General features: G+C 44.8%; 1 protein-coding gene across 2 annotated transcripts in view; it reads left to right on the forward strand.

Moving 5' to 3' along the window:
• LOC147888572 (P-loop containing nucleoside triphosphate hydrolases superfamily protein) overlaps positions 1-23,156 on the forward strand; it is a 113,181-nt gene that overhangs the window by 64,709 nt on the left and 25,316 nt on the right. Inside the window, exons 6-8 of one of the 2 annotated variants that reach the window (XM_087393053.1) lie at positions 11,840-11,998; positions 15,040-15,108; positions 15,488-15,577. In XM_087393053.1, coding sequence (XP_087249179.1) covers positions 11,840-11,998; positions 15,040-15,108; positions 15,488-15,577 — 318 coding nt within the window. The remainder of the gene's footprint in view (positions 1-11,839; positions 11,999-15,039; positions 15,109-15,487; positions 15,578-23,156) is intronic. The other variant, XM_087393054.1, reaches the window with a different exon arrangement.

The following is a 23,156-nucleotide window of genomic DNA, read 5'->3' on the forward strand; positions in this document are numbered from 1 at the left end:
AGTCTCCTCCCGAGGCTCCAAGGGGGTAGCCTCCGAAGCGATGGATGTGTGATCTGAAGTAGAGGGCCTAACCACGATCGGAACCCACCATGGGCTAGAGGTGGTGCGGGATGCAGGAGGGACTTGAGTAGCCCTAGGAGGGGGGGAAGCCCGTGTTTGAGGCGGTGCCTGTGAAGCAGTAGGTCCTGCTCCTGCTCTCTGTCGTAAGCTAGTCCGAGCTGGTTGCTTTGTGGGCCTCTTTTTCTTCAAATCCTGCAAATCCTGCACTGGTCTTGCCGACCTGCAACCTCAAATCTCTGGCGGAAGAAGGACCCATCTGGTCGTTGTAGCATGATGTGGTCATCTGAAATATTAGGGTCCTGGACAATGACCCTAACCCTGGGTACCCCATCCATCCTGACCGCCTTGGCTGCCGAAGAGGGCTCGCCAAGAAGAGGGGGGATCTCTGCTACCACGCCAAACCTCTCGCCAATAATTGAAAGAAGCCGGTGATAAATTGAGGGGAGACCAGGGAACCTGATGAAAACAGAAACTCCCTGCTTGTCCTCTTCAACTGGGTCAAAGCCCAATTGAAAGGGAAACAAAAAAATCCTCTTTTAGCCTAGAAATAGAAACCCGGCCTGTAGCAGGTCTCTCGTGACGTCTGGGGAATCTAGGCACACTTGAAAGAAACCTCGTCCCAACAAACGAACATCCTTAAGGTGAGGGGCGAGCTCTTGGGGAAGTGCCGCAAGCATCCAATCTCTAGCTTGTGACCTGCCATGGATACATGCAAAGAGAGTCGTGGAACACTCATGCTCCAAATCCTTTTGCAACTGCTGTAGCTCGTCTTTTGAAAAAGTGACGGTTCTCGCGGCCGGTGTGGACGGTAACGGATTGATTGAGTGGGAACCCATTCATCAATCGAGGTGGAAAAGGCTGATTCAAACACAAGAAAGAACTCCGTCCGCTTTCCTTAAGCCCAGGAGACCCCTAACAAAGAGTAGGGTACTCCAGATGAGGGGAGAGAGTGAAAGGAAGGAGGGAGAGAGAGGAAGAGCAGAGGATAGGGGGGGGCAGCAAGAGGAGAGGAGGGAAAGGAGAGGAGGGGGGTATAGAGGAGAGGAGGAGTGGAGGAGAGGGAGGGGGGGAAGGAGAGGAGAGGAGGGGAGGATAGAGGAGAGGAGGAGTGGAGGAGAGGGGGGGAGCAGCAGGTAGGAGGGAGGGGAGGGGAGAGGCAGCGTGCGGGAAGGAGGCAGCGTGCAAGGGGGGGACTGCAGCAGCGAGGGAGGGGAGTCGGGGGGAGCAAAAGAAGCAAGGAGGGGAGGGAGGAGCAGCAGGTAGGAGGGAGGAGAGGGGAGAGGCAGCGAGCAGGGAGGAGGTAGAGAACTTTTGACTCAACACACATGATTTATTTGCATTCATTTTGGGGGACAACCTAGGGCAGAGTACCCTTGACTCAAACAAGAAAGTAGTAAAGATATATTTCATTCATTTTATGCATAGCAAGGGTAGAGAACACATGTGTCCGAAGTAGCTACCGCACAAGAGTGTGCACATCCTGATGCAAAGAGGTATGTTAGTGAAGAACCAGGCGAGAATGCCCTCAAATGATGTGTCGATGAAGGCCATGGGAGCAGCTACCAAGGGAGATCACGTCATGACTCTCAATGTGCTAATCGGAGACTCACTGAATGCGTAGAAGAGGCTCAAAAAAATGAGCGAAAGTGCTCAAGGGAGCTCAAATCACTATTGGAGGTCACGTGAGTTCAAATCTGAGCAAAAAATGCCAAAAAATAGCCTAAAACTGCTCGGAATCGCCTTCTGACAAGTTGTACGGACTCCTAGCACTGTCGCGTATCCGTCTGCAGAGGTCTGTTCAGTTGTACGGAAAAAATGATCACCCCCCGGAAAAGGTGCGGGACAGGGTCGTTTACGTTTGGGAAGAGCCAAAATTTCAAAAAACGTAGAAATCGGACCTCAAACGGTCAAAAAACAGCCGTTGCTCCAAAACAAGTTTCTGGTGACCAACTGACGAGGAATGTTCGTCAATGCTGAGGGAGAAGCACGAACTGATGCGGGAGTGAGTTAAACTCACAAATGAGGACCGCGGAGTACTTGATGGCGAGGAACCATGGCGAGGCTAAGGGAAGGGAGGCTCTACTTTAGAGTGTTAGAATTATAGATATAATTCAGCAGTGACCAATGTAATTTAATAAGCTAGTTAGGGGCACTTTTCCCTCTTTAAGAGGTTTTTCCCCCTAACCGCAGTTAGTTCACTAACTGTGGTTAGTGACTACTAAGGTTTTGTCACTAGGACAAAACCTTATCTCTAACTCTTTCAGTTGTACTTTTTTACACTCTTCTATTGCAACTCAGCTCTCAAGCTTTCAGCTCTCAAGCTCACTCTCTCTTGATCTCTCTCTCTCTCTCCAACACTCTCACATTTGGTATCAGAGCAGGTTGATCCTGCTCCCTGCTCCTTCCTCGTTCAGCTCCAGCCTACAGCCCACGCTCCTGCTGCTACATCCCGTCCGTACAACTCGAAGCAAGAAAAAGAATGTCTGTACAGTCCGTACGACTGTACGGAATCCATACCTTGCACGTACCTGCGTCATCGCCATTCGTACCTACCGTACTGTCTTGCATCAGCGCCAGTGCAGCGCCGTACAGCATGTACTGCACCATCGTCGCCATACAGTCTGAGTTCGCCGTACGCACCTGCGCGTACTTGCTTTCATACTTGCCGTACCTGCAATCTCGTCGTCGTACTAGCCCTGCGCCATATTCCATACATCTGTCACGTACCTGCTTTCGTACAGCTCCTGCATTGTACCTGCTTTCGTACAGCTCCTGCATCGTACCTGCTTTCGTACAACTGCGTACAGATATTCCGTACCACACGTGTGGCACCAACATGCATCGACCGTATAGTATGGTCATCCGTACTATGTCGTACAGTCACTGTACCAGCAGATCTGGTAGTGTTTGTGCAGACATTTGCAGTCTTTTGCAGTCATTTGGGTATCTTCGGGTTCGTAGTTGCTTGTGAAGTAGACATTGCAAGCAGATTCAGAGGTTTAGCCCAAAAATTTGGGGCTTTCTACTGAAATTGCAAAATTTGGGGCTTTTTGTGCTTATGCCCCCTTCTGGTTGCAATTTCAAGCTCGAAATTTGGGGCTTTCAGTTTTGCAGTACAATTTCTTGCAGAAATTTGGGGATTTTGTAATTACACTGCAATTTCGCAGTGAAATTTGGGGCTTTTGCAGACAGAGCGCAATCAACATTTGGGGCTTTTGATCAATTTGCCCCTTTCCGGTTGCAATTTCGGGCCTATTTTGGGGCTTTTTGTGTTGGGAGAGCAATTTTGGAGTTTTCAGTTCATACTGCCTTTCTTGAAGTGTTTTGCAGCACTTTTGGTAGATTCTGGAGAGTTTTTGATGCTTGGACAGATTTCTGACAGTGCAAGTGCAGAAATCTGAGTTGCATTTACAGCCAGTGCTTGGCTGTGTTTTTTTGGGAGCTGTGCATTTCATTCCTAGTAAGGGAATTCAGTTTTGTATCTACTTAAATCTCTTTCTCAGATATGGCCCAGCAAAATCAGAATGACTTCCAGTTCGGTGGTCTTTCACAGGAAGACAAGTTGGATGGTACCAACTACTCCCTCTGGAGTTTTATGGTACGCAATATTCTGATTTCTCGCAATTTATGGGATTATGTGAATGGGGGTGAGATCCGACTAGCAGTTATGGCACCTAATACCCCTCCTCAGCAAGGAGGTGGAAGAGGTTGTGCACAAGGTGCAGCTGCAGTGTTGGTGCAGCTATAGCCACTACTCCAGAGCAGAAGAGATGGGATTCACGGGATGCCTTAGCTTTGTCATGCATCTCTCTTTCAGTGAAAAGATTTATCATTCCGCATATCCGGTCATGTAAGACCTCGAAGGCAGCGTGGGATATTTTAGAAAGCATGTATGCAGCCCGGAATGATGCAAGGGTATCTTTCTTGAAAAGAGAGTTAAGTAATACACATATGGAAGAGGGTGACTCCATGTCAGTCCACCTCACAAAGCTACAGGATCTCAGAAGCAATTATTGAACACAGATGAGATTACTCCTGATTCAGAGATGATTACTACCACTGTGAATCCTCTTCCTGAGTCTTATCTTAGCTTTCATACCTCGCTGAACTTATCATTGAAGGGGGGTGCAAACCCTCTCACTTTTCATGAGTTGATAGGACTTCTGCTTCAGGAAGAGCAGACCAGGAAAAACTTGGCTTCACGTGCAGGTGAACAAGATATGCTCTCAAAGTTTAAGTCAAAAACAAAGGGACAGGCAAAGACATCAGTAAATCAGCCTTCCAGTGGGTCAGGACAGCCTTCACAAAAGGTTAAAAATGATGCAAGTAAGCCCAAGAAGAAGGGTTTTTGTCATTACTGCAAAAAGCCAGGTCATCACATTGCAGAATGCAGGAAAAGGCTTGCAAAAGAGAAGAAAAACAGCTCCAGTATGGCTGTTTCAGATTCAGCTCCTCATGCATCTGACAGTGGGGATGCTGCAGCCAACTTTGTTGGATGATGATTGTTCACTAACTACGGTTAGTGACTGTTTCTTGCTCAACCAAGAAATGCAAGCATGTCCTAGAAAGAAACAATTCCCACTGGTGGACTGCCTAGTATCATAGTCTCCAGCCCAATCTGAGTCACTGTAATTCAGCAGTGATCAATGTAATGTAATAAGTAGGTTAGGGGCACTTTTCCCCCATTTAGAGGTTTTTCCCCCTAAGCGCAGTTAGTTCACTAACTACGGTTAGTGAAGGATAAGGTTTTGTCACTTAGACAAAACCCATCCCACTCCTTGTATTAGTCACTTCTTCTATTGCAAGCACTACGTTCAGCTCTCTTGCTTCTTGCTCTCTCACTCTCTCATTTCTAACATTTGGTATCAGAGCAGCAAGACCCTGCTCCCTGCTCCTAGCCCCCACAAGCTTTAGCTCAAGCTACCTACCTGCGAATCATTCCGTACAGTCACAGTTGGCTGTTCTGTACACAACTCCTGTACCAGCACCAATCTGCTCTCAGCTCCCTGCGCCGTATAGTCGTACACCCTACGCTGTACAGTCACTGTGTACAACGTACGGACGTCTGTACTACAGCTCATCGTCTGCACGCTGCTCTTGCGTTGTTGTCCGTACAAGTCGTACGGACTGTTTCGTACAGCGGTACATTCGCCGTACAGTCGTACCTCCGTCGCTAGTCCGTACATCCGTCGTACTCTAGTTCCGTCCAGATCTGTGCCGATTGTCTGTACATTTCGTCCGTACACAGAGCTCCGTACAAGTCGCCGTACAGCAGAGCTGACAGGCCCCGTACAAGTTCAGTGCCATCTGTACAAATTCGCTGTACACATCCGTATGGACATTTTCGTACTGTCAGTTCTGTACAAGTTGAGGAGCCCATACTTCGTGTAGAGTTTTTCTTTGCAGGTGGACTTTGGAAGGTGTTTTTTGGTAGGCATTTGCGCAGAGAACTGTTGTTTGGTTTGCATTTTGGGAGCTTTTGCATATTTTTTGCAGAGAATTGCAGATTTTTGGGGCTTTTAGTTGATTTGCCCCTTTCAGGTGCAATTTCATGCAGAAATTTGGGGCTTTTGCATGCAGAGTGCAATTTGTGAAACATTTGGGGCTTTCAGACCATTTGCCCTCTTTTGTATGCAATCTCCCACAAGAAATTGGGGCTTTTGCATTTAAATTGCAATTTTGAAGGTAAAAAAAGGGTTTGGAAGTTTGCAGACAGTTTTGGACTTAGTACGAGTCAAATTGTAGACTTTTGCCACCTTTTGCAGATTCTATTCGCAGATTTTTGGGCATTGAGCAGAGCATTGTGGTGCATTTTGAGCCTTTGACAGGCTGTGACAGTATTTGTCACTGTGGGCATATCTTTCTTTGCAGATTTTATTTGTGCATCTTACATCCCAGGAAGGGATTTTACTTGGTCAGTTTGTTGTATTTCTGAGTTTATCTGGCAAAAATGGCACAGAACAACTCAAATGAGGTGTTCGGGGTTCTCACACAAGAGGATAAGTTGGATGGCACCAACTACTCATTGTGGAGTTTCATGGTTCGAAATATCTTAGTTGGTAGAAATCTTTGGGATTATGTCATGGAGATGAAGAAAGACCAGATACAACGCCTATACCTGTCACTCCTACAGCTAGTGGCAGGGGTAGAGGTACAAATACAGTTTGTTGTATTTCTGAGTTTATCTGGCAAAAATGGCACAGAACAACTCAAATGAGGTGTTCGGGGTTCTCACAAAAGAGGATAAGTTGGATGGCACCAACTACTCATTGTGGAGTTTCATGGTTCGAAATATCTTAGTTGGTAGAAATCTTTGGGATTATGTCATGGAGATGAAGAAAGACCAGATACAACGCCTATACCTGTCACTCCTACAGCTAGTGGCAGGGGTAGAGGTACAAATACAGCACAAGTAATTGGAGCAACCGCTCCAGGAGCTCCCACAGCAAAGCATAAAAGATGGGACTCTAGAGATGCACAAGCTCTTTCAGTAATTTCTCTTTCTGTCAAGAGGTTCATTATACCTCATATTCGGTCATGCAAGACATCTATGGCAGCTTGGGTAATACTGGAGAGTATGTTTGCAGCAAGAAACGATGCCAGAGTTTCCTTTTTGAAGCGAGAACTTTCCCATACACATATGGAGGAGGGAGATTCCATGAATTCTCACCTCACGAAGCTTCAGGATCTCAGGGAACAATTGCTGAACATTGATGAAGTCATTCCGGATTCAGAGATGATCTCCACCACTCTGAACTCTCTTCTTGAGTCCTATCTTGGTTTCCACACCTCGCTGAATTTGTCATTGAGGGGGGGCAGCAATCCTCTCTCCTTTCACGAGTTGGTAGGACTTCTGTTGTAGGAAGAACAAACACTCAAAAATATGGCAACCTGGGCTGGCGAGCATGCTATGCTCTCTAAGTTCAAGCCCAAGGGTAAAGGGCAGCATAAGCCACATGCACATCAGCCCACACATCAGCATAAAGCTGATTCTGGACAGCCTTCTTGTAAGGCACAGGGTGATACAAACAAGCAGAAAAAGAAGGGCATCGGTCATTATTGCAAGAAGCCAGGTCATTATATTGGAGAGTGCAAGAAGCGCATAGCCAAAGAAAAGAAAAGGGATTCCGGTATGGCTGTATCAGATGCATCAGGTCCACATTGCCATGATGGAGGAGATGTTGCAGCCAACTTGGTTGAAGAGCACTATGCCTTTTTGACTTGCACTTCAGATTTTTTAGTGGATAGTTCAGATACTACAGCCACTAATGATGATGACCCATATGCTTTTTTGACTTGCAGTTACGATCCTTCAAAGGATGAATGCTCTTTCAGTGGTGATGAGACACTACATGGTATTTTGATAGTGGTGCTTCAAAGCACATCACTTCCAAGAAAAATCTGTTTGTAACTTTGCATTCTTCACCCACCAAAAAGAAGGTCACTTGTGCAAATAATTCTTCTCATTCAGTATGTGGAGTGGGAGATATTATTCTTACATGCACTGATGGCACATATTTCAGAATTTCAGATGTACTCTATGTGCCAGGTATAAAGAAGAATTTGCTTTCAGTGTCCTCACTCAATAGAGGAGGATTTCAGGTTGTTTCTGATTATGACAAGTGTGCAGTCAGAGACAAAGAAATTGAACATGCTTTGAGATTGTCTGGCACTTTGTATCGGGGTCTTTTTCAGCTTGATTTATATGAAAAAAGATCCCATCTTGTATCATCAGTTAGCACTCCCACTGCTGCAATGCACAATGCGGAGTTGTGGCATGCTAGGTATGGGGGCATTTCGCAGTGCCCTGAACTTATCTCCTTTTGGTGATTGATCATATCCTTGTACATGACATTGGCACTGCAGGGGGGTGTTAGAATTATTATTATAATTCAGCAGTGACCAATGTAATGTAATAAGTAGGTTAGGGGCACTTTTCCCTCATTTAGAGGTTTTCCTCCCTAACCACAGTTAATTCACTAACTACGGTTAGTGAAGGATAAGGTTTTGTCACTTAGACAAAACCCATCCCACTCCCTGTATTAGTTACTTCTTCTATTGCAAGCACTACGTTCAGCTCTCTTGCTTCCTGCTCTCTCACTTTCTCATTTTCAACAGTGTCTTCCATGTACTCCTTTGCTTTGGACATTCCTACAAAGACTAATTCGACTTTATCCATTAGGGTTAGTAGTAGTCTAGATCCGTTCTACCTTTCCTTTCCAATAAGATACCATTTCCTAATCTATCTCTCTCATATGCATGCATTGGTCAAAGTTCCAAGTGACCAGCTTGGAACCATTAGTTTTAGGTTGATCAGACCCAAAACTTACAAGATAGGCCTAACTTACAAGATCAAGATCACCAGATCTTGCTTGAGTACTCATTCTAGACCACTAGGTCTAATTGTGGATCCACCCATAGTCATGCGTCCATGACTTACCAATTACTTGAAATCTCTCTAAGGTCACCAGACCTTACTAATCCTCCGTCTAGTTCAACTCCTAGATAGGACTATGGACCCTTCCAGTGATGATCACAAATGAATCATTCTTTTAAATATCCTAACTTCTTTAAGATTTCAATTCAACTAATCTAGTCCAATTTAAGGGTACCAATCCTATGGCCATGTATAGCACCCTCTTGCTTGGGAAGAGCCCAAGTACTACCTTGGCTCATCAACCCAACCTAAGAGAATGACTCAACCATCTCTAGTGCTCCAACTTCATTACTCTTGGCACCATGGATGCCTTCCAAAGCCCAGCTTGCCCAACGTCTCTGTACGATACCATTCTGTACATTTCCAAGTAATAATTGTGCACGTGCTCAATTCTTTAGTTTTTCCTATTTCTACTATATGATCCTACATGCAGATGCATTTATTACTTCATTATCCTACATGCAAATGCATTATTAATTCATTCTTTGTCCTAAATGCTTATCTTGAGTTTAAGTAGATCAATCCTTTGACCCTTGTCACCATTCAAACTTTGTCTTTGACCATGATTGTTCTTCTCTCTGTCCTTATAACTTCCACTATGCTATGAGGCCATACCCCCATCACTTCCTAGTTGCTTCTTATGATCTTGTACTGATTTTTACCAGAAGTTTTGATTTGTAGCATTCCCTCCTTGCTATTTGTGAAGCGACCATGCTTCATTGAAAATGCTTCAATTCGCGACGCTTTATTCAAAATGCTTCAATCCGCTATTCTCCAACCATTACGACGTTCTAGATTCTAACATGTTTACATGATAATCTCTTTTGTGTCTCTATTGTACACATCTACTCATTTGCCCCTGCTACCTTCTCTATAGTACTTCAATTTCGTAATGTTTAACTATCACCATTATCTCTATTATCTTCTCTTCTTTTTTCTTTTTTTAAAATATTGTCTAATCTCTATTCTTAAATTATTTTCTCTAAAGCTTAGCTTCTATTCCTTTATATTCTTTTAATTTTCGTTCTTCTTTTAAGCTTTATTTTTTAACTTTTTTAATTCTATCTTTTTTCTTCATTTAAAAAAAATCTCTCTCTTTTTTTTAATAAATAAAATTGCAAGGTAAGGAGGGGGGGGAAAAAAAGACAAAGGGATACTTAGAAGTTAGAGGAGGGAGGGGGTTTTTGAAATGAAGGAGAGACTCCTTGAGAGATGGCCCTTAAATGCCAGGGTGACCGACAAATTGCAGTCTGGTAGAGGCGGCGGTGACAGAGGGGGCAGAGGTGGCTGCACTCGTGGCAGCATCGACACATGGTGGTTAGAGGCAGTTGGCGGGGCAGACGGGACAGAGGCAGGGGCAGGGTTGGAGGCTTGAAAAAGGCCAAAAAGGCCCCGCAAAAAAAGTGTACTAAAGAAAGCAATTTGACAGGGATGTCAGTGGTCAAATCACTTTCTTTAGTCATTGGATGTTTTTCCTTAAACGGTTTATGAAAACCTTGAAGAGATTTGTAAGGCAAAGAGCTAGACCCGAAGCAAGCGCCGTTGGCAGTGCTACATGTGGCGGCAGCAGCAAAGGCAATTGGCTGATGGGGTCTGCAGGCGTTGACTCTCGGCGCGTTTTTCGGCGCGCCACGCGGTAAGGACGACGGGGAAAACTGCACCGCGAAGGTGGGGGGAAAGAGCTTATACAAGCCCCTTCCCTTATTAACACAAAAGTTGGTTGCCCCCTCCTTATTAAAGAGGGGAGGATTGACTGGGCATTGGCCCGCACCGACGGGGAGACCAGTGGGAGAGTTGGTATCTTGTAGGGGCTACAGAAGCTGTCAACAACGATGACACCTGGCCCCAGCGCAGTTTGTGGCGCGTTGCACACCACATGGCACACAAGCTGCACAAGCCAATAGGAGATGGCGGAAGGGTCGAGTACTGTGCGACGGCTGGGCTTTTTTTACAAGCCCTCCCCTAATTAAGGAGGGGGGGTAACAGACTGATTGGTTGCGACTTCAAGGGTGGGTAAAAATAAAGAGGCAGAATTTGGCCACCCCCTCCTATTCGAATTTTGCACTTCTCTCTCCTTTTATCTCTTCTCTACTGTCCCTTTGTCTTATTAAAATCTGAAATGAATTCAAAGAGAATGGAATATCAAGGAGCCCCTTGGGAATCTTGTTGTCTCTTTGTGTCCTCGAGGATGTCACGCTGATGTCAACATTTGAAACAGCTTCCACATGGTAGGTCCACATAGTCAGAGAATCACTGCTCTGATACCACTTGTCACGTACCGGTTGGAGGATGCACATGTGTGGAAGAATGCTGCATAAATTGAGAAGCATTGGCCCTCCAAATGGGATGGAAGGAGTTCCCACATGAGTGTACTTTTGCTATTGATAACTCTACAATGCTCATGCCATCCACAAATCACATATGAATGCATAATGCCTCATGCACACATTCCATGCATACGAGAGGTCACAACCTCTCATGCCTCTTGGGATCCATACCTTGGGCATACCCCATTATTCTACCCTTAGCCTATGACACTTTATGCCTACCATTTATTAATGCACTCATGCATTCCTACCCATTCCTATTCTAGGACCTACATGTGTGAGTGCTCCATTTATTCCATATCAATTAATATATCCAATACATTATCCATATGGCATTTAGCCATTTAAACCTACCTAGCCTACCTTCTAATTATTACATTTGATCATGCTAGCCTAATACATTCTAGACTACAAAATAGAGTCGTGACAAGTTGTAATTTGGGTGTCACAAAATATTTCTATGAAGCAAAGGAGGAATTTCTTTGTGGTTATTGTGATATTTTAGTTGGTCTTCTTTTTTTACAATACTAGACGTGACCAGGTTGTTGAAAATGATGATTTGAGGGCGATCTTTAGTAATGGTCAATGCTAGATTGTTTATATGTAAAGACTATGCTTGTCAAATCTTAAGTGAGTGTGCAATTTTATGAGATCTTTCACTTAGAGATTCGGGGATACATGTAGAGAGGAGATGAGCCATTTAAAAGAAAAGCAGAAGGGTTGGTTGAGTAGCATTTACAAAAAGAGGTGCTTGGATTATTCATTCAGGGGAGGGTTGCAAGGAATGTGGGGAAGGACATAGAATAGTGGTGGTTGTTGCAGACATACAACTTGCAAACGGTTATTTGGTTTTATGTTGTAACAGCTTCTGTTGCTTCTTCCAAGGGGTCACTCAATTCTCGTCATGACTAATTGAAGAAACGAAAAGCTTGATCAACTGCAATAGTGATCAAAGAATAATGATGTTCAACAATTGCATGAATGGCATACTCAGTCTAACTTACGTCGTTTGCAGGTTGATGAAATGTTTGGGTCAACAAATCATGCAGTGCTTCTACGAATGCTTCTAACTGTCCACATAGTAGCTCAAAACCGCCAGACTATCTTTGCGAGTGCTACCATTCCACAACACAGCCAATTTATAAGAAAATGCATAAGTGAGAAATGGGTCAAGGTAAGCTTGGCCTTCCAAATGTTCTGGGGAAAATATTTACTGTTTTGAGCAAGCACTAAACCAGGGTCTTGAATAAGTCTTTGTATCTCGTGCATTGGTGCAATGCTTAAATCCAAAAAAAACTTCCTTGGCCGCTTTAATGTTTGAAAAAGGCAAGATAATTATTAAGAAAGAGCTGAATTTGTTGAAGATAGTGAAGATAAGTAGTATAGCTACTTATGCTTGGGCAGTGATGATGACATAAGCATTGCTTTGCTTGCTAGGTATGTCTATCTTTTGTTTTTCAAAAAAGAGAGAGAGCTCATTTTCTCTTTTATTTTCTTTGTAGAATTTAGGACTTTAGAACAACAAAAATCAGAATTTGTATGATTGGATATATTCTAGTCTTCCAAAGGTGGATAGGTATTTTCCTGCTAGCTCCCTTTTGTGTTAGCGTCCACATGTGTCTTTATAGAATGATAGGACCTAATGTAGTTGATGGGGTGTCTTAGTAGCTAGTCTGTGCTGCAAAATGCAGCATCAGGTAAATCTCAAAAGGTATGTGACAAGAGAACACTAACACTGTTGGAAGCATAGGCTCAACGCCCGGTGTAGATGCATCAGTAGGGGGATGGACTGAGGTTCCCATGTGGGCAGCAAGATGGCTGCCACATGGGCTGCAGAGGGAGATCCTTATTTAGGGAAGGCAATTGGTCAGCACACAAGGCTTACACAGCAGCAGCAGTACGGGCTTCTGGACAAGTCTGTTTAGGCGTTGGATCAGGGCAGAAAGACTGGCAGATAATTAGCACAGTAGGCACCTACTTGGCAAGGCCTTATATAGCCTGGAGGGGTCAGATTAGGTCGGCAGATCCACAGACCAGGTTAGCTGGTCTGTGTCTGGTCGGATTCCCTAGTGGAGCGGCCCTCAACCAGTAGGCACCTACTTGGCAAGGCCTTATATAGCCTGGAGGGGTCAGATTAGGTCGGCAGATCCACAGACCAGGTTAGCTGGTCTGTGTCTCGTCGGATTCCCTAGTGGAGCAGCCCTCAACCTGTATGGGGACAGGTCTTGGTGCACACCTTGAGCTCTAAGGAGAGCACAAGACTGCAGAGCTTAACCAGAAGCAGGTACTAAAGCCTGTCAGTGAGGCATGCAGCAGTTTGGAGGATGTCTGCAGCAGAGAGTGCACTCTACGAAGCTTGTGGTGGTGTCTTACCTCTTCAGAGTTTGCTGCAGTTGTAGGTACACTGTTGGAGCCTGTTGTGTATGGATTTCTACATCTTTATGAGATCTATTGTTGGCTGTACATCTGCGTATTCTTTCTCTCTCCAGTTCTGAAAGTGTTCTCTATCTATCTCTTATTCTATCTGCACAAGTCTATAAGCAAGCTCATTGAGTGTTGTATTGTGGCAAATTTTCCGCTTTAGATGCCTTGCTTTCTCAGTTGGTGATTGCAATGGCACTGTAATATCTACACGATGGGTTTAGCTTTGCCATGTAGCAGACAAATGTAGGTTGTTTTTTAACAAGCATGCGGCTCTTATGAGTCGACTGCTTGAATAAACTCATGAAACGAAGTCCCTTTTGCTGAATTCTTTTTCTTGGCAGTGTGGATTGCAATGTCTTTTGTGGCTTCGACAATCCTCGTTTTGCTTGCAATAGCGTTTGATCCTTTGACATGCTTGTTTGTCTTGTATTGCACGCCTTAGTCTAAAGTGTAAATAGTTGATAGTCTCTAACCTGATGGTTGTGCAGAACTACAGCGCAGGATCAATTAGTTTGCCCCTGAACCTTTTGGAATTATCATGCTAATATTGATGACATCCAGAACTACACATTCATTCCAATTATAATCATGCGACATAAAGGAGATGGGATGCAAGCTCAACTCAAATTCAAAGTCCAAATTTCGAATCAATTAGTTACTGTAAAATTTGAACATATGCTCATTTTAATTGTACATGCCAACACACAACATACATGAGCATCCATTGTACCAGGTTTTTGTAAGCATTCTGGAGGTGAGGGGTAAAGTCTAACCCCTTAGGAGAAGGCCCAAACTGGCACTTAAGCAAAAGGTCAAGTCTAGTCTAAATGTATACTTGCTAGAGCCCAAGAAATTTATTGCGACTTTGATCTTTCTACTACATATAATATTCAAAGTTTTTTTTAAACCCTGAATATCAAGGATCCAACTTATATTAGCTTTTATGCAAACCCCAATGCCTACAAACACATGCTATAAATATAGTGCCTATGTAACTAAATCAGTAAGAATAATGCACTCATCTACTTCTCACCAATTGCAAATCAAATGTTTTGCATGTGTCAAAGGTGTACAAGGTGAACTAGACGTTTATGAAATTGAAAAACAAAGAGGACAAAGATTAAAAACTTATCAAACTGAGACAATTGAAATAAAATGGAAGAAAGGTTGGAAAACAGGAAATAAAACCTGAAGGCCCATGAGAAGAGGACCTGCAAGTCCATGAGGGCAATAGCAAAGGAGACAAAGAGGCATGTTGAAAGGGGTAAGCAGGAGCAATAACAGTAAAGAGGGAGTGGGGTTTATTGAGGGCTGCCAATGTCTCAGGAGTGTCCCTGCTGCTAAAGTTCAGCTTGGATTATTTAATTTTTTCAAAGACCAGGGACATGATATTCGCTGCAGGCTGCAGCTACTGGACATTCATTTACACGAGGAATTTTTTTACTTGTCATGTTTGCCTTTGCTCAAAGGCTGTGAATCCCACAGGAATTGTTCTTTGTTCCAGAAGACTGCAACTGCTGGACATATTTTATGTGTGCATGCGAAGTAGTTGTTGCTCATTTTATAGTACTTGTCTGTTTTTAACTCCTTTGCGTGTACCAGATGAATATATTGTGATTGCGCTTGCATCTATAGTTTTTCCAAAGACGTCCATGTACTTCATTGCAAGAGGCAGACTTTTGGTTTGCTTTTTCTTGTCGTGGCGTGAAGCATTGCAATAAACTTTTATTGTCTCCCTCTTTCTAGTGAATGAGAGAATAAATAATATATTTTGGGACTGACTGGATGCAGGAGGATGTGATCTATGTGCAAGCTAATCCTATGAACAAAATGCCACTTCACCTCAGACATTGCCATGTGGTATGGGCCTTCAATTCATTTTGTAGCCAAATTTGAATATTGTTAGATCCTTTGGACAACAAACAAAAAGGGAGAAACTATCAGAACTCATGAGAAATTCAAGATACGAGGTTGTGGTCACATGCACCTCTCCACTACAGAAGGGAAGGTTGCTCTTTGGCCCTTCTGGTTTGATGTTTGGTCAAGATCACTTGCTATGATGGACAGAATCATTGTCCTTGGGTGAAGTTTACTAATGGGATAATCAGGTCTCAGCACAATACAGAAGTCCTATGATGTTAAGAGTCTCCTTTATCATATCCATATTTGCAATAATTTAGATACAAATCCTGTTGGAAGAAACTAACACAAAACTTTTTGTTTTCCCCTGAAAATACAGATTTGTGATAAGGATCAGAAGCTTGATATGCTCGCCGCAGTGTTATGTGCTGATAATCCAAGTGCAGCTATCATTTTTGTAAACGAGCAGGTCATTTGCTGTGCTTATCCCAGAGTTTCACCTGTTCTTGTTATGAGAGGTTACATATCTTAGCCTCGCACACACATGTAACCATGTATGTGGAAGCTTAATTGCAATCTTGACTCACACTGTCAGCTTCAAAAGATTGTTGAGAAAGAGAAGGAAAGAATGGAGGGGAAGTTTAAAAAGAAAATATTAGTAAAGCAGGGTAGGGCAAAAGTTGACCATGGTTTGATGTAGAGAGAAGGCTTTGCAGGATAAGCACTGCTTCAGAAAGTATATCATACCAGCTCTCTGCTTTTTAGGATAATACAGCGTATTAGCTGATTAGGTAAACCTCCAATCAAGACACCCATCGATCACAAATGAAGGACCAATCTTGCAGCATGCAAGCGATCATGAAGAGACTTGGATTGAAGCCCGTAAAAACAATATAGCCCCATCTATGGTTAGATGGTACATCTATCCCCAAGTATTTGAAAGTTTGCACCCTCTCGATTTCCTTCTTATCATACATAATGCTTGGGATGTTGGCTGGCTGTATTGTCTTTATTACCATCATTTTGGTCTTATTGACATTAACTGTTAGACCACTCTCCATGCAAAATTTATGGAGGGTGTGCATCATCCGCTGCATATTCTCTGCTGTGTAAGAAAAGAAGACCACATCATCTGCATAAAGCAATAGTAGAATGGTATATCCACATATTTGGGGACTCGTTGGCTGCTCTCCCTGTAGCATCATATGAATTAACTCTTCCAGTTTGTCTATGCATAGACCAAACAATGTTGGGGATAATGGGCAGCCTTGTTTGACTCCCATGTTACTATAAAATGTGGCTGACAGCCCATTATTCCCTTTTAGTTGGCATGCTACTTTCTCATACATTCTGAAGATTGCCATTCTCAGATGATCAGGCACTTCTAAATGCACCAATCTTTCCCACAAATGGTTCCTGGGGACAGCGTCAAATGCTTTTGTAAAATCAATAAAGCAGCAAAAAAGGGGCTGTCCTCTTAGCTTGCTTTCTTCCATTAGTACCCTCAAAGTAATCAAATGATCAGCTGTACTGTGGTTCTTCCTGAAGCCTGCCTGTCCAATGGCTCTTTTTCTATTCAGCTCGGCCCATAGACTCAGCTCATTTTCGATAATTGTGTTGAAGAGCTTTGCCATAATGGATCCTACCATGATAGTCCTGTAATTGGTGAGCTGACTGCGATCTCCCCCTTTAAAGATGGATTTATCCAATTATCTTGCCAGTCTGGTGGGAAACCATGTTTAATTGCATCATTAAGCAAGTGGGCTAAGCATCCTCTTGTATAATCCTTTGTCCACTTGATCATCTCAGTATGAAAATGTAGAGTGTCTGGTGCTTTCCCATTGGCCATTTTTTTAAGACCTTCATTTACAGCATCTATAGTGAAAATGTCTGGACCGTTGTAGAAGAACCTCTCAACAACCATAGGGGGCATTTGGGTGCATGTATAATTGCTTCACATATTGAAGCATTTCCTCTACTGTAAAGTCTCCCAGAACATCCTTTTTTCTTCCCTTTGTTTTCCTCCAAGTGCCTTTCGGGTTCTTTGCAAACTCTATGGCATCTTCCCATTCTTTATCCACCAAGTATTTCCTTCTCTTCCTCCGGTTAAGGGCATGAAAGGGCCTTTCAGCTTCTCTACGTTCACTCCCATTTGGCAAATGTTTTATCTTCAGTCTGGTGCTCTTACATTCTTTATCGAACCACCGATTACATGGTAGCCCTTTTGTACATGTTCTCTTATTTTTTCTCTGCCCCAAAACTGTTTGTGGAGTAGAGAATAATGCTTCCCTCATTCTATTCCAATCTATCATGCATGTGTTCTTGAGCAATGTATCTACAGCCTCTTCATAATATTCCCTTTTGTCTGTGTCCATGCATAGGAACCAGTTTTCTGCTGTGGCTGTTTTAACTTCTGCCAAATGGGGTATGTGCATCTCGATGTAGAGAGGGGTATGATCCGATTCAGGCATTTTTGAGCCTATCTTGTAACATGCTACTAGATGTATTGTATCTGTGGAAACTAGAACATAGTCCACCACACTTTGTCCTCCACTGGCTGGGAAACAGGTCGGGACCTTTGTACGTGGAAATAAGGATGTTCCATTTAACACAATCATTTGAAGGCCATTGATCAGACTCATAAGTGCTTCCCCATGTGCATTAGTCTCCTTATCTTGAGAGCATCGATGCCAACTAGTGTCTATTTCAATCTCTTCCTCTTTATTGTATTCATGTCCTGTCAATGACTGAATTTGGGCATTTCCAATTCGTGCATTCATGTCTCCCATTATTATTACTCGTCCCTTGGAGCTAAAGTGGGCCACATCTGAACATAGATCTCCAAATGGGTCTGAGGCATCTTTACCATATCGTGGATAGTATGGGGATTCCCGATGTGGGATGTAGCATCCCACAATGTATAATGGCTCACACACACCACATTGAGAAGGAGAAAAAGGCACAAGAGAGCTGCAAGTGATCTTTGAAAAAAGCCCCACTGCAACTACGGAAAACCTCTGCACAAACAGGCTGCTCGAGAGGTCCACGGGACACCTCAACAACCTCACCAATTGGGAGCACTAAGAGGTGGATGAACTACTCCACAACCCTGCTCCAAAAGTGCTACACTGGGCTGGTTATGCTGCTCCACCAGGTGATGGAAAACAATGAGAATGGGGGGCCTATATATAGGCAGCCCCCCCTGCCTAGTTGGCTGATCTAGAAGGGGCCGACTAGGATGTGTGGGCCGACCAAGCACTAGGGCTGCCCACAGCCCTATAAAGGGGGCTCACCCCCTAGCCTATGGGGGGCTGCAAACAGCCAAGGTGGCCGACCTGTAGGTCGTTCTACCCCTTGCGCATATAGGCCCCATCAAAGGCACCTATAAGGGCTGAGCTGTGGCAGCACATCAGGGAAAACGTGCTCACACAGCTCCGCACCCCTCCTGGGAGCCTCCATGGCCAACATGGCAGTGTCAGGCACCAGAAAGCCACACAATCCTACTCTCACGGGGGGCAGGCAAACCCACAACATAGTCCCTCACTCATCTACCCTAGCCTCACTCACTGGGCGGACATACCCACAAGCAAGGCCCTCTCTCTCTAGGTGACATCAGGAGATGTTGCCCTCTAACATCCCCTCTCAGCTCCTAGACAGAACAAAGAGGCTAGGGAACTGGGTGTGCCGCTGGAACAACTAGAGGAATCCATTGTGTGATACGCCATCGTTGAAGACTGCCACAGCTACTGTCTAAGAAGCCCCCTCTTGCCGCAAACCGCCTCAGCACGATCACTGGAAATGTGGAACTGTTGCTCCCAGGCCACAGGTGCTAGGTACACTCCTTTGGTCTAGTAATGGTACACTGGGGCATCTGGTAGTACTGAAACAATAATCCAACTAATACTGCCACCGGTGCAAGGTTTGCTTTCGTGCATGGGCACCTGTATCTCAGAGCTAGATAGCCCCTCTCAAGTCCAAACTGGTACATGGTCGCCTGATATATGAAATTCAGTGCTCCAATGACAACAGGCATACAACAGCTCACAAGGATCAATCAACTGTGCCTGGATTCCCGCATTCACAATCTATTGACCCATCTGGATCTCCAACAGCTCATCCGACAATAGCTGCAGCAACAGAACACTAGGAGACCCCTCTGGATCTGCCAGGTCATAACGTCCAAACAAAATACGTACTAGTAACATACTGCCACCAGAGTCAGCGGGAACAACTCCTTGTGGCTCGAGGTCCTACCTGAAAGCTTGCCTTGATAACTCCCTTTCCCTGGCACTTGATCGGTAGGTCCTACTACCACAAACAAGCAAGCAATCCTCCATCTAGATTCGGAAAGGCTGTTGGCAGCACCTACCTCGTGCTACTAGAAGGATGGAGTATATGTTGTCGCAACAGTAACACTATTGGCCAACTGGTTATTGGGCCCATCAACGTTCCGTTGGGGACGACACTGCCGCCAATAATGACCTTTTTGGCTACATCGGTTACACGTGCGGGATGCCTTGAGTGCTTCTCGTTACTCAGCTGTCAATTGCTTTCTGCCTTTCTGCGTAGCAACCAAAGCCTTAGGCTGACTCTCATAGGTACGATCTACAAAGCGCTCCTCCTAATCAAGCACCATTGGGACCAATTCCTCCCAGGTCAACTCATTCATCCTACCATAGGTAATCAAGGACGAATAGAAGATCCCATACTGAGAGGACAACTGGGACAGTAGAGTTATAGCCATGTCCTCGGATGATATCTGCTTCCATGCCTCGAGGATCTCTTGCTGAAGTTCTTGTAACTTGTTGATGTGGTCCTGCATCAAGGAAGACTTCTTGGGATTCAACAACAGCATCTAGACTTCCAGGGAAACCCTCTTCATGGGAGAGGTTCGATGATACACGGACGCCAGATGCTCCCATATACTCTTGGCCACTGTCATGTGCTTCACGTGATTAATCACCTGAGGAGTACAGTTAAGAAAAATGAACGATCTTACACTTGCATTAACATAGTCCCAGAGCTGAGACAGGGTCTTAGCGTCCTTTTGCTCCAGGATGCCAAGGTCCTTCGCAAGGGGATCTGGTTTGACAACACCTATCAAGATGAAATCTGCCAGACTCCATCATTACCCGCCAGATGCCGTGATTGAGCCCATCCAACTGCCGGTCTACTGGGAACGTGGACAACATTGGAATTCTAGTCTTGTTCTCTACCATCTTGGACAAAGTCGCCATGTCAGGGAGAGAGCTGAATTGAAAGAGAAGGTGGATGGGATAACAATGACAAAAGGTGGAAGAAAGGAGAGGACTAGAGAAGAGGATGAAGGGGCTGACAATGTACCTTCACACCTCGATATCCGTCCCTCGGTAACACCTCTCTGATCTGAAAACACCCTTCAAATGCTGGACACCCAAATAGTCCACTCCTCGCATACGCTCCTCCTCAAAGACACCTCCGAATGGCACCCTAAACCTCCTCTCTGTGTGCTGGCTCAACGCTACCTCCGCTCCTCGGCGGGTCTCAAGCCAATGGCCGGTTTTGATACCATGTGAGTAGTAGCTGCAGAAACGAACAGGAGAGAGAGAGAGAGAGAGAGAGAGAGAGAGAGAGAGAGAGATTAACGTCCTTGGAAGACCTCACGGGTCTATGGGACAAAATACACAAACCAAAAAACTACAGCATCAGTCTATGGGGGAGTACAACAACTCGGCCCCAGATTATCCTAATAGCATAACATAACTACATTCAGGTATGTAAGAGTGATCTAAATAACATCAGTTTAAGAGTGAGAGTCTTTGGGTTTAGGTTTGAAATCTCTTATCAGTGCTTGCCCATCTCGGTAGACCGCCCATTTACCTTCCTTCCTTGCTTCTGTCACTTTGGTGAGTTCATTTGCCCGTTGTTTGAATTGGGTCATAGTGAGCTCTTCAGATATCCAAATCCTTGTACCTTTCAGCTTGTTGGTTTGTCTAACGATCTTGACCCTTGAGCTTTTTTCTTTGAAGTAAATTTGTGCTTGGTTACCCTTTCGAGTGATGAAGCTTATGGCTTTCTCATCCCAATCGACTTGTGGTACTGCCTTCTTGAGTTGAATGATCTTGCTCTCATCAAGGCGTTCCTCTTCCTCTTCCATTCCAAAACAGCTAAGGCAGCTGTCTTGCAATCCTCCAATGCGTAAAATATTCTTGTTACTTACTATGGTTTGTTGCTCTTTTACCTCAGTATAGAGATCACATTTGTCGATCTTGTTGTGTATTGCTGCTGTAATTTCCTGTCCCATGGATTTGAGTTGAGTGTTGACCATTTCTTGGACCTTGACTATGAGCTGTGGTGTCGGAGCCGCGGTGTTGCATTGCTGTAGGACTTCTTGTATTACCTCTTGTCTGCCTTCATTCTGCTCTGAGAGAGAGAGAGAGAGAGAGAGAGAGAGAGAGAGCACGACTCTTGTATTACCTCTTGTCTGCCTTCATTCTGCTCAGAGAGAGAGAGAGAGAGAGAGAGAGAGAGCACGACTCACACACACCACACTGAGAAGGAGAGAAAGGCACCAGAGAACTGCAAGTGATCTTTGGAAAAAGCCCCGCTACAACTGGGGAAAACCGTTGCACAAACAGGCTGCTCGACCACTGGACACCTCAATAACCTCACCAATTGGGAGCAGTGAATGAGCTACTTCACAACGATCTTGAGAAGTGCTACATTGGGCTGGCTATGCTGCTCCACTAGATGATGGAAACAATGAGAATGGGGGGGCTATGTATAGGCAGCCCCCCCTGCCTAGTCGGATGATCTAGAAGGGGCCGACCCCTTGCTGCAGGGCCGACCAGCATGTGTGGGCAGACCCAGCACTAGGGCTGCCCACATCCCTATAACGGCGGGGGCTCAACGTCCAGCCTATGGGGGGCTGCAAACAGCCAAGGTGCTGACCTATAGGTCGGCCTACCCCCTGTACCACAGCCCTCATATAGGCCCCATCAGAGGTGCCTATAAGGGCTGACCCATGGCAGCACATCAGGGCAGACTTGTCCACACAGCCCCGTACCCCTCCTGGGAACCTCCATGGCCAACGTGGCACCGCATGGACCAGCAAGAGGCACTGGAAAGCCACACAGTCCTAGTACCTACTCTCACGGGGGGCAGGCACACCCGCAACACATGCCCTCACTCACTGGGCAGACACACCCACAAGGAGGCCCTCTCTCTCTAGGTGACATGAGGAGATGTTGCCCTCTAACATTTGTTTGGAATTTCCGTACAAGACTCATAGGCTAGATGAGGAGTTCGTTGCAGAACTTTTGATGGGTAGGCTTTGATGAGAGCCATGACACTTGGGCTAGGTGGCGTGGCAAACTATGATCTTCCCTTAAACAAACAAATCGGAGGGCAAGGGATCATTGACCTGAAGAAGTAGAGCTGTGACCAACTAGAAAAGTTACTGTATTGTGTGAGGCTTTGCACTAAGGATGGACCTCAGAATTAGCTTCCACATCTAGGTATCCTCCTCCTCCTCTATGATTGCTCTTGCTTGAGCATAATGCAGTTGTGGTTTGACATATTATTATTTCCATAGAGTCTCCTCTTTGAATGATCCAATTTCCCACATAGAAGTAGTCTAGCTTCTATAGAAGTCTGTCACTCTTCTGAAGGCCAAAATGGAAGGAACGCTCCATTGAATCTTGGTGAACTCTGACCTTCCCCATGGTTTTTAACCTTTGATAGAGAAACTCAATGCTTCCAACTACTTCACTCAAGTGCAGAAACTTAGAGAAAGGTGACCACCCAACTTATCCTATCTGAACTTTCCAATCATGCACAAGTCCAAATCTTGTAGAATGTTGAGTTCAAGCGGCTTGTGTGGTTCTAACACCCCTCGATGGCACCTTGGACTAAGTGGACTAATGGAGAAATTGGAGGCCTAAAGGCCTTGTGGCCTTGCGCATTGACACATGGCAATATTGGCTTGGGGAGAAATCCCACAAGCAAATATGTAATCTAAGCGACCATGTATACATATCCGTGAAAACCACATGGTATCAGAGCGGGTT

This window comes from Dipteris shenzhenensis, chromosome 21, assembly GCF_047967505.1.
Source record: "Dipteris shenzhenensis isolate YYH24624 ecotype China chromosome 21, Dip_SZ_1.0, whole genome shotgun sequence".
Classification (NCBI taxonomy): domain Eukaryota; kingdom Viridiplantae; phylum Streptophyta; class Polypodiopsida; order Gleicheniales; family Dipteridaceae; genus Dipteris; species Dipteris shenzhenensis.